At 37.7% G+C, this 12630-nt stretch overlaps 1 protein-coding gene across 2 annotated transcripts; it reads right to left on the reverse strand.

Moving 5' to 3' along the window:
* Positions 1 to 5321: 5321 nt before the first annotated feature.
* On the reverse strand, positions 5322 to 11623 carry DMP1 (dentin matrix acidic phosphoprotein 1; the record flags this gene model as incomplete). Of its 2 annotated transcripts, XM_080668146.1 has the most annotated exons (5): positions 5322 to 6629; positions 8483 to 8530; positions 8704 to 8736; positions 10926 to 10973; positions 11570 to 11623. In XM_080668146.1, 5 exons carry the CDS (start codon positions 11621 to 11623, stop codon positions 5322 to 5324), a joined length of 1491 nt encoding a protein of 496 aa, XP_080524272.1. The 2 variants fall into 2 exon arrangements, with proteins under 2 accessions (XP_080524272.1, XP_080524273.1); XM_080668147.1 differs by lacking the exon at positions 8483 to 8530.
* Positions 11624 to 12630: the final 1007 nt, after the last annotated feature.

The raw sequence follows: 12630 nt of genomic DNA on the forward strand, positions 1-12630 counted from the left end.
TCAAGGTGAGACACGTAGCACAGGATCTGGAGCAGGCTGATTGCTTAATAAATATTATCTCTATCTTATTTCAAGGCCACTCTGCTCCCTGTGAGAATTCCTTGGTATTCCATGCATGCCCTTGATATTACTTCTCTCATTTTCACCAACATGGATCATACCCACAGCCATTGAAATTGACTTCATCATTCCCATGGTATTAATGCTGCTCCTTCTTTTGGCATGGACATGGATTTGCTTCACATAAGTGGGACACTTTTCAATCATTTTGCTCACCCAGCATCTGAACTTCCTTCCTACATGTGGTACATATATTACCTCCTTATATGTTTGGGTGAGAGACAAAATTTATCTTGTGATATAGAAGCTGAAAATATATTTTCTAGGATCCTTTATAACTAGTGCATGGGTACCTACTACAAGCTCTGCCAACTTTATGCATCTACCATAGACTTTGAATTGAGAACCGTGATACAGTGAAGCAAGTTACATAGAGAATGGTCTCTAGCAGCAGTGACAACTAGGATCAGTAGAACCAGTGTTATTGTAGTACCAGTGGGATCAGTAGTAACAGCCACAGTGTTCACTGCTTTGTGGCAATATCAGTGACTGAATCAGTTTTGCTGTACCTTAAATCATGTTTGCTAAAGGCTTTAGTATAAGCTTCCCTTTTTGAACATCAGTATTGCTAGTTTTTTCAACATCACCATGGTATTTCTTTTTAAAAAATTGTTTATAGTGATCTTTGGTCTTATATATATATCTTCATGGGAAGATTTGAGAGAATTAAGAATAAATTTCTCTACTAAATAACAAGTTTATGCACAACAACCCCAAATCCATGGGACACAGCAAAGCAATCCAAAGAGGGAAATTCATAGCATGCTATACAGGCCTACCTTAAGGAATAAGACATTCCTCAATAAACAGTCTAAACTTACACCTAAAGGAACTAGAAAAAGAACAGCAAACAAAGCCCAAAGTGAGTAGAAGGAAGGAAATAATAAAGTTCACAGTGGAAATAAAATAGATTCTAAAAAAATAATACAAAGGTTCAATGAAACCAATCTCTGGTTCTTTGAAAAGATAAACGAGATTGGCTCATCAAGAAAAAAATAAAAGAGATAGGATCCAAATAAATAAAATCAGAAATGAAAGAGGAAAAATAATAACTGATACCACAGAAATACAAGGGAGTGTAAGAAAATATTATGAACAACTACATGCCAATAAATTGGATAAACTGGAAGAAATGGATAAATTCCTAGAAACATACAATCTACCAAAACTGAATCAGGAAGAAACAAAAAATCTGAACAGACCAGTTATGACCAACAAAATCGAAGCAGTAATCTAAAATTTCCAACAAACAAAAGTGCTAGAGCAGATGGCTTCACGAGTGAATTTTAGCAAATATTCAAAGAACTAACATCTATCCTCTGGTCCAAAAAATTCAAAAGGAGGAAGGACTTCCAACCTCATTTAATGAGTTTAGTATTATGTTAATTCTAAAACCAGATAAAGACACTACAAAGAAAGAAAATTATAGGCCAATATCCCTGATGAACACAGATCCAAAAATCTTCTATAAAATATTATTAAACTGAATTTAGCAATACATTACAAAATTATACACCATTTATCAAGTGGTAATTATTCCTAGGTTGCAAGGTTGGTACAATATCTGCAAATTAATTAATGTGATACACCACATAAACAAAAGGAAAGATAAAAGCTATGAGATCATATCAATAGATGTAGAAAAAACATTTCAAAAAAACCCAGCACCTATTTATGAAAAAATAACAGTGGGAATAGATTCAACATACCTCAGCATAAGAAAGGTCATATATTGCAAATCTACCAATTTGTATTTATTTGGGAGCTGCAGAGACTGCCCAACTTATCCAAATACTAGAAGAAATAAACTAAAATTATTATTTAGAAACTACATTTTAAGATCTACATATATATGCAAAATCACCTGGAAAAGAAAAAATGGCTTCCAGGCCAGCAGGACTCCACAAAACACCAAACTGACTGTGCTGTTCAATGTAAAGAAAGTGTGGGCCATTTAACCAAGAGTGAATTAGCCCTAATAAGCTTGAAAACTAAGGGTCACTACTTCTAAGAAAGAAGGAATCAAGATTCTAGCATTTAAGCTCCAACTGTAAGATTTCCCATGGAGTATCATAGATTCATTATCTTATTTTAGCCCAATGCTATTAAGCATTCATGTCACATAATTCTCCCTGTTCTCATTTATGCTCACCTTATAGACTTGTAATTCTTATTATTTTCCATTATAAATTAAAATTTGGTTTCTGATTGTGATTCGTCTTCCCAAATAGACCCATCAACTGTAGACTTCAATGAGGGCCTCCATGAGGAAACTTCTACATCTTCAAAGCTCAAGACCAAGCCCAGCCAGCTAGCTTTCCTTGGGATAATATTTCTATACCACTTCTAATCGCAAGATGGACCAAAATCTATACCTAGTACATAAAATGAGTTGATAGAAACTTAAAAGAAAACTTCCCCACATCTGCTTAAGATTATTGCTATCATGAACATAGCTGAAATTCTTATCATTGTTTTTCCTTCTAAAAGTCCTGTGAGTTAATCTGGGTAAGGAGTTATATGACTTCAAAACACTGGCTAAGTTTATGAGTCTGAGTTCATTGGGCTTTTTGTTGCAGGGACCAAAGACTGACTCAGGCTGCCTCAAGCAAGTTGGATGTTATAAGGATACAATTAGCATTTATGAGGAAGGATGTCACAGGAAGTCTGGAAGGTCTGGAGCAATAAGAGAGTCAAGAACCAAGCATGAGAATAAGAGGATTATGATTGTGCCCCTCAGCATCCAGAGCTCAATGATTTTCAGTTTTGTTCTCCTGTGTTCTCTCTTTATTCTGCCTCTCGGTGTTTTCCCTCCTGTTTTTGTTCAGACCTCTTTCTAACTTCTCTCCATATCCAAATTTCCAGAGAGGGAAGATCAGATTAGACTTCAATCCACTATCATTTGTGTTTAGGTAGGGCCTTTGCAACATGCCTGCTCTGATGCTGCTGGCCAGCCTAGAGGTCAATTCCCTTTGGATTAGGTATTCATTCCATACAATCACCTGGGTGAGGTAAGGCATTTGAGTGGTTAGAACCTGGCCTCAGGCACCCAGAAGTCTGAGCATGAAGCAGGTCTTCTGAGAAAAACCTGTGGGTTGGCCAGAACCTGTAGGTAATAGAACCAGATAATTAGTTCATAGGGTCAGGGAATCCAAATGTATGTAGGTGAATAAGCTACATCAGAATCTTCCCAGATCCATTTAAAAAATACAGAACTCTGAGTTTCACTCCAGGTGTGCTGAATGAAAATCTCAAAGGGGAGGTTTAAGAAAAAATTATATGTACAGGATATCCCCAAAAATGTATACACACTTTGAATAATTATTGATTCCAATGAGTTAAATCTAAAAAGAAAGAAATGTCAATTGAGCTATTAGAAAAATGTGGTTATACATTTTTTGGGACACCCTGTATTTATGTATATGTATATATATGTACATATATTTGTGAATACATGAAACACAGAGTTTATTGTTTTATTATTTATTAATAATTGTATTATTTTTGAGACAAATAACTGTATATCTACTTTTGCCCCATCCTGTCTATGTATGCATGTGTGTATACATATATGATCTCCCCAAGTGACCACTGCTCCACTGCTTTCACATTGTCAGGGAACAGTGAAAAATGAGAAGGGTCAGACTCAAAGTTAGGAAGTCTTCTTGATTCTTTTAGTAAATTTGTAGAGAAATGTCCATGTACTCTAAGTAGAAATGTGGCTGAAAGCACACTCAGAAAGTAGAAGTGCTGAAGTGAAGTAGGTTCCTCCAAAGAAATAAAAATATAAGGAATGTGTCCCTATAATTCCCAGAGTTTATTTAAAAGTCAAATCTAAAAGACCAGCAAGAACTAATGTTATATTCAAACACTGCAACCCTTTGGTGTGGCCTCATAAAAATTTGAGAATTTGTTTTCTTTTTCCTCATCTATAACAGGTATATTCAGTGGCATATTATAAGCAACATGTAAAGTAATTTTATCAAAATGCTACCTGAATTATAAATAAAATTTAATTAAAAAAATAATTTAAGAAAATTTTTTATTTTAATGGATGAAAGAAATAAACTATTTTGTGATGTTTTAAAGGAAGAGTTGTTTAGTATAAAGACAGCCTAATAATATCACTATAAAAAAATAAGCACATATTTTGGAATATTATCATCTTTATTATAAAACAAATATTTTATGTTGAGGTAACATTTCAAAGGGAATTTGGCAAAAATCAATTGAATTCTAGAGATACAATTTTGTTATGTGCAACATATGTAAAGCCCTCAGAAGACAGCCTTTCTAGCATTGCACATAGACTGATTTTAGAAAAAAAAAAAATAAAGCTAAAAGTTATCTTTTTAAAGAGGACTCTTCTTCTCCCGCTCTCCCCATCCAGCCCTCCACATCATCACCAGTAGTCAATGAGGTGATGTTCAGAGGGTGCCACAAAAAAGTGTCAAAAATGATAAATTAGTTGAAAAAAAAGTTTTGTTAATCCAAACATCTCACACTGGTTCATAACTTGAAAGTGCTTTCACAAACTAAACATTCCACCATATAGAATTTACTATTGCTTATCTCAAGAATAAATGAAATTCTCTCATCTTCAACGAAGAAATCCTATGAAATGGTCTGATCCAGGCTCTTCTCTGCTGTGAAGCCCTCCCTTCCCTGATTCTCCAAGGCAAAGTTGGTTGCCCTCTTTTATGCTCTCATAAATTTTGTTCATACCTCTGTTATAGCACTCACCAAATAGCATTTCAATCATTTTTGTTTCCCTCATATGTATTCCTCTTTAGCTTTTTAGCTTTATTTATCCTCCTATAAGCTCCTCAGGAGCAAGAAACAAGCCTTGAGCTTCTTAATATCCCTAGCACCTAGCACAGTGCTTGGTACATAATAGAATTTCAATAACTGTTTGTTAGGTTCATGAGTTAGGAACTATTTCAACTGTGAAGCTATAATGCACATCTTTCCTTGCTTCCAGTTTCATTGAGTGTGTTCTGGTGTCATTCCAACTTATGTAAACATTTATGGTTGGTGACACCCTAGAAACAAATACAATGTCCAGCAATTCCTTTCAGAAAGAAGTGGCCTTCAGTTATCCGTCTGATATAAGCATCAATAAGTTATAGTTATAATTCTTTCCCTACTCTCCAAACTCTAAGACTCCTTAACCTGAGAGCTACTTCTTAGGAAAGCTGATGCTAATAGCCATCTTGGCAGTCATTGTCGTCTTGATCCCCAATGGGTTTGTTGTGATAAGCATCAACTGTTAATTTTCTGCTTTCTATCTCAGTGTTTTTTGACTGGCCATCTTCCTCACTGCTTGACTTGCTCTCAGTGGAGTTGCTATCTTCTTGTGATTTGCTGCTGTCCTGAGAATCACTGCTGTCATCTTCCTCGGACTGGCTCTCCTGGCTCTGGCTCTCTGTGGAGTCACTGTGAGACTGGAGGCCCTCCTGGCTAGAGCTGTTCTCCTCCTGAGTAGACTCTGGGCTTTCCTCTGAGGATTGGAGGCTCTCACTGGATTCACTATCAGCTTGCTCCTCTCTGGATGTGCTTTCTGAACTGGAGGGTGTGCTCACGCTGTCCTCTTCACTGGAGTCACTGTTGTCCTGATCTTCTGAGTGACTGGAGGTATTATCTGGGTTGTCACCCCTGGACTTACTCAATACCTCTTCCTGAGATTCACTACTGGTTTCTTGAGATGGCAGGTCAACCTCTTGACTAGACTCACTACTGGGGTCTTGTTCATTTTGACTGTCTTCCTGGGACTGATTCTCCTCACTATCTTCTTGAGATTCACTCTTGCTGTTTTCCCTGGATTGGCTGAGGCCAGCTTCTTCGGAGTTGGTGTTTTCTGTGGAGTCACTTTTGACTTCTCGGCTATTGCCAAGATCACCTGTGTCATCTTCCGCAGAAATGCGGGACTTTCTGAAAATTTTCCTACCGGGATTCTCCACTGATTGGCTCTCACCTGAATCCTGAATGTTGGCTTGCTCATCACTATTTCCTTTTGATTCTTTTGATTTGACACTGGCGCTGTTCATTCTGGAGTGGCTTCTCTCACTCCTGATGGTGTCTGGATCATCGCTCTGCATTCCTTCATCATCAAACTCAGAGCCATCCCCATGGCTGCTATCTCCCTCACTACCACCTCCCACCCAGTGCTCCTCACTCTCACTCTCCTTGTCAAGGTCCCTGCTCTCGCTGGTGGTATCTTGGCCACTGTCTTCCCCGTGAGAGGCACTATCTTCCTTGGACTGTGTGGCATCTGCTGAGTCTTCATTAATACTGAGTCTAGAATTTCCTCCTTGTGTCTCTTCAGGTCCTGGGCCATTGTCCTCATCACCAAAGGTGTCATCTCCACTGTCATCTTCATCATCATCTTTATCATCTCCTTCTTTTCCTCCATTCCTAGAAAAGCCACCAGCTGGCCTATGAGCATATGGATGATCAGCAAGGCCCAGGCCTTCCTCTGATTCGGCACTGTCACTGGGGTCTTCATTTACCTGGAGTTTGAGGTTAACAGACACGGTCAGTACTTTAGGAGGTGATATAGAGGGTTTATGTTATCTAGTATCCATCTAGGTTCCTTCTGTTTTCTTCTTCCTGTATCCCTCATCTAAACCATGGTCAATTTTACTGCTCCATACCATCTCTACCAAAGGTTCAAAAGGAAGGAAGGAGAGGTAAAACTCAAGTCTTTCCATTTTATATAAGCATAATTCACTCATGCTGCAAAAAATTCTCAAAAAACTTAATTGAATCACATTTATGAACCTCAAATTATATTGTAAGTATGATTCCTTAAATAAAACTCTCAGAGAATTTTTTGTAAAGAGTTGGCTTATAATGCTCACTCACCAAAATATTTGGTTTATAACACAATTTTTTAAAATACTGAATGATTTTTAAAAGACCCCAATTTTTTTTCTAATCAATTGGGGGGAGGGGGTGGATATATTAGGGCAGGAGGATGGAACCTTTAGCTAAAATGAAAGTAAAATATTGCAATAAGGTATCTATCTCATTCAAACCATGTTTATATCTTATTATGCCCGTGAAAGGTTCAGCTAGAAGACTTGCAATAGTGTGACTGCCCAGGCAGCTTAGTTCTAAGAGCTCACACAGATTATCCCCATAAGTAAAACAATGGGATGCTCTGCACAGATAAGGAAGGATAGTGAGTCATCACCATTGAGGTCTGGAAAATCCACTCTTTCTCATATTCTATATTAGAACATTCTTGCTAACATTTTTCCTTTTTTCTACATGTTCCTAATGATCAATGTCTGAGTTTCCAATCGGGAGTACAAAAGGATGAGATCTCTTTCCATCACTAGTTTACACTGATATGCTGGAACCAAACATCTGTTTAGCTTTCCATACCTTATCAAGCACCTATGGCACCCTCCTCAAACAGAGACTGTTACCCTCATGTGAGCACAGAGACCACTGGGGTAATAAATCACCGCATCTGCAGAAAAGAGCATTTTTCCAGTTCTATGCTTATAAATTTCTTGAATGTTCTTCTGAAAAACCTTTAGTCAATAGTGGTACAAAGCCTAATAATTAATCTTCCAACTGCGGTCAAGTATAAAATGAAACATGGGTCAAAACAGCAGAGAAAAACCTGGTTCCTGGAATCTCTGGAGCTCCATTGGGTTCAGTTTGGTCAGAAATGATAGAACAGTTAAGAAAGTAATGACATTTAGTCTTAGGGAAATGAAGGGAGAGGAGGAAAAGGAGAAGAAAGACAGTTGTTTTTTTTATTAAAGAGATATAAGCTAAGTCAACTTTTCTCAATCCCAGGACCAAAAGTATGTTAAAGAGAAAGTCATTTCTGAAGCCCCTGTTTCATTCCATTTTCCTCAGGGCTCTCCTATTCTCTCTTTAACAGAGTCCTGACATTAAGGAGGTCTCCAGGCCCAGCAGGCACTTCATGTCATGTTAGCCAGACACTTTTCTCTACCTGATCTGAACTGCTCTAATTGTAAAAGCAGCATTTTTAATTAATGAGTGAACTATTGCTTGTCTAACATAGTCTCTGACCATTTTGTGTGTGTGTGTGTGTGTGTGTGTGTGTGTGTGTGTGTGTGTGTGTGTGTTCTTTTTAACTAGAGGGATATTTAGGGCCACAATGTCTATAATCTGGCTCCAGTGACAAATATGGAATGAACAGCATGTGCACATCTGAATTCTCCCACTCATTTTTCCCTTCTTATTTTATGGGACTTTTTAGTCAGCATAACCAATAGTTAGAAAATATTATATTTAGAACAGTTGCCAGGTAATTTAATCTAACATCATTTCCTTCCATTCCTAAACAGTCTGAAAAGTTAAGAAAGGTCTATTTAATTACCTGCTCTTCTGAGCTAACTTTACTTTCTTCTGATGACTCACTACTCTCCTAAAAGGAAAAAAAAAAAGTTGTTTAGTAATTCCTGAGGAAAGGAAAAAATATGATGCATATAAATTGCTTATGGTTTGGGTTTACAACTTTCCAAATGGCCTGAGGTGATGGGAAGAATGTTAAAGTTACTTTATGAGATGTTTATGACAACAAATAAATGAGATAGTTACCAACGGTGGTGTTTGTGTCTGAGCCAAATGACCCTGTAAAAAAGGAAGGAAAACAAGTTACACCTTCACAGATGATTCATGCCATCACAAATATTTAGAATACTTTTATGTAATTTTTTTAAAGTTTCTTGGTATGTATTTTGAATTTACATGACTAATAATGACATTTTATGATGAAATAGCTAAAAAATGAGTGTGACATGAGAAAAATCTTATGATATAAAAGACCTGGAAGATTTCTGTATATCTGGTACTTAGAGAAAATTTTACTTTCTTGGAAACGGGGTGTTTGGACAACCTAGAGGAAACGTAAGATAGGAAAAACACCGCAGGAATTCAGGACCCAGATTTAAGTCTCAATTAGTGCCTTGGTTTGGGTTTTAACTCGGAAAACCAACATCTTGGTGTTAGCACTGAAATTCATGTGTCCCAGGAAACCCCTAAGTCTCAGGCAAATTTCAGTGGTTAGTCACTCTATGTGAATTTGGACAATTCACTTCCCATGTTTGATAGCATTTTCTTATTCATAAATTAAGAATATTAGCAACCACTGTGCTTACTCCCATACGATTTCTGTGAGGATGAATTCAGCTAATGCCTATAGAAACATAGTGAGAACTGTTCAATATGATATAAACTAAAGTAATGATCCACTGAGAACACCTACTTTATAAAATTCAATAGTAGACAAAACTGAACAAAGAAAGCCATTAAAACTTTCTCGTCACACAAGGTCACAAAATAAAAATTAAATTCTAAATCTGAAATTTAATTACTCATAGTTCTGATTTATTTCACTTTCTTTAATCTTCTAAGAACTCTAAAAATGCCTGAGTCACTTCTGATACCCTTTCTCCACCTTGTCTCCTCCTTCCCCTTGAGCAAGGCAAAATCCCAAAGTCCCATGAGGCTCAAAGCTGCTGAGAGATGGGTGTGAAGCTGGTACAAAGTAGAGCAGGGAGGAGCTATCAACAGGTTTTCAACAAGTCTCTCAGCAGTGCCAGGCTGGAGATACTGGTAGCTCTTCGGAAGAAGGAGCGATACTCATTTACTAGTAAGTCTTTGCCCTGTGACACTGCAGGCAGGCACAATGACAGACTCTACTCCAGTTATCGGAATTAAGGGGTGGAAGGAGCCAGACATTGGAGTTCTTCTCATACCAAGGCTGGACTTGAGAACACAGCATGTTTGTAGTACTCGTGGAGTGCCTGATTGAAGGAGTAAAAGGATCTACAGTGGCTGCTTTTAAATTAACTAGCCTACAGACATGTCTGATGTAAATTACCAGAAAGGATCCTGCAATGTCCTTTCCAGCCTCAGGGAGCGGCAGGGCCCCATCTCAGGCCTCTGATATTATCTTCCTACCACTAATAGCACCGTGCCCAAGCTGCTTCATACGCAGCAGGAAACAAGATAATGAAAAAAACACTCCTATTTAGCATTAAGTCTTAGCCCTTATTCATAGTTCAATCTTGAGAACCTACTGCCCTCCTAGACCTGGCACCTTCCTGAGAGGGATGGGACACCCTGATAAAGAATGTGGATTCTGAAGCCAGAGTGACCTGGGTTCAAAGTCCAGCTCCAAACACTTATTAACTGTATCGCCCAGATAGACGAGGTGACTCTATGTCTCAGGGCTCCCATTTGTAAAATGAGAATAAAATACAACACCTAACTTATTGGGTGCTATGAAGATTGAGGAAATTAATACATGCAAAGCACACAGAACCATGCCTGGAAATTGTTCTTGAGTTACTGGGAGTTAATAACTATCAGGTTGCTCAGATTCGACACTCAACCAACATTAGCTTTCCTTCCAAAGACTCTAGTACCCTCTCATTCTTTCTTTTCTCACTTTCTAGGACTCCACCCTCTGCCTACCCAGACATCTGGTAAGACACGTTTCTAGTCCTAATCCTCCAAGGGCAGTCTTGGTTCATTGTCACCATCCTCTTGCACTACGATACACATCCATTATGAAAATAAAGCCAAAGGAAAAAATGCTTCCTTGCCAAATTATACTAGTACGTTAGAATTGAAGCATTATATGAACTAAATTTCCTATAATTTCCTTAGAAATTATAGCTCTTACTACCTATGTCGTAAGTTATTGATGTGTTCATTAAATCATTAACAGTTTCAACATTTACAGTGGAGATGATTTGGTTATACTAATAATATATTAAAATAAAAATATGTCAAAAAATCATATTTCTACTCACCTTCCATTCTTCAGAGCTCTCAGATTCAGTATGTTGATACCTGGCTACCTAGAAAATTTAGTACACACAGTCAGCCCACAGAGAAATTTCCAAGGCAGCAGCTATTAACACTTTACTTAATTAGGAACAGTGATAGTCAAATTTTAGCAAGCACCGGAATCACCTGGAGACCTGCTAAAACACATTGCTGTGTCCCATCCCTAGACTCGGGCTCAGCAGGTCTGAGGTAGGACCCAGGAATGTACCTTTCTAACAAAGTTCTAGTTGATGCTGATGCTGCTGGTCCAGGGATGCACGTTGAGAGCCACTGCTTATGAGGAAGAAAACTGAGACTTGTGGCTATATGAATGGCGGCTCATAAAGAATAACTCAGATGGTATTTTAAAGAAAACAGCTTCCTAAGAAACTACTGTTTTCATCTGACTGGAACATACACAGCCACCTTGGCTCACAGCCAGTGAAAATTGTGAAGTTTTAAGTATAAAAGGTGTGTGTGTGTGTGTGTGTGTGTGTGTGTGTGAGTGTGTGTGTGTGTGTGTGAGTGTGTGTGTGTGTGTGTGTGTGGGTGTGTGAGTGTGTGTGTGTGTGTGTGTGTGTGTATGTGAGTGTGTGTCTCCCCCAGATATCCCTATCCTAATACTTACTGGAAGAGCACAGGACAACCCCCAAAGGAACATAAGCAGAATGCTGGTCTTCATAGCTGGGTGTGACACCTCTACCTGTGATGAAAGACAGATGTTTTTCTCCAGGCTACAAAAATATAGGAGCTTCAACTTTTTAACAGTTTCTTCCTATTTAAGACATAACTCATCACATGCACACACACACATATACAACTCATCCACATGTCCATCAACTGATAAATGGATAAATAAAATGTACTTGATCCATACAATGGAATATTATTCAGTCATAAAAGGGAAAGAATCACTGATACATGCTACCAAGTAGATGAACCTTGAAAACATTACACTGAGTGAAAAAGAGCCAGACACAAAAGACCACATATTGTATAATTCCATTCAAAGGAAATATCCCAAACAGACAAATCTATAGAGACAAAAAGTAGATTAAGTGCTTGGCCAGGAGTTGGATATAACAGCTAAGAGGTGAATTTGGAAGTGATGAAAATGTTCTAACGTTGATTTCAGTGATGGTTTTACAACTTCGGGAATATGTTAAAAACTATTAAACTGTACACTTCAAATAGGTAAAGTACGTATGTGAATTATATCTCAATAAAGCTGTTTAAAATAAACCTTACTGCTAAGAGATAAATTTAAAACTTTTCAATGTGGAGGTCTATAATACTTTTTCACTAACACCTAAAATATGATAAATGAAGTGAAATTTAAAGAAAAAGGAATAAAGAAATTTCTGACCATTCACTTTCATAATAATTATGCAACTTGGTATAGCAGAGCAACCTGACAAATACATTCCCCCAAAAAACTATATTTATAGATACCATTGATAGCTGGTGGGCATTTGTCTACACACACACACACACACACACACACACACACACACACACACAGTGGCTTTTCAGTCACATATAACCTCATAATAATGTCTACACAAAATATATCAGTTTTGCCTTTTTTTTTCTTGATCTGCAAGAAGTGCACTATGTCAGGCTTCATATCACAGCTCCAGAAAGCTCGTAATATCTCCTGTGCTACATTTAGTCACACATCCTACATGA

This window comes from Plecotus auritus (assembly GCF_963455305.1).
Source record: "Plecotus auritus genome assembly, chromosome: 1".
Lineage (NCBI taxonomy): Eukaryota > Metazoa > Chordata > Mammalia > Chiroptera > Vespertilionidae > Plecotus > Plecotus auritus.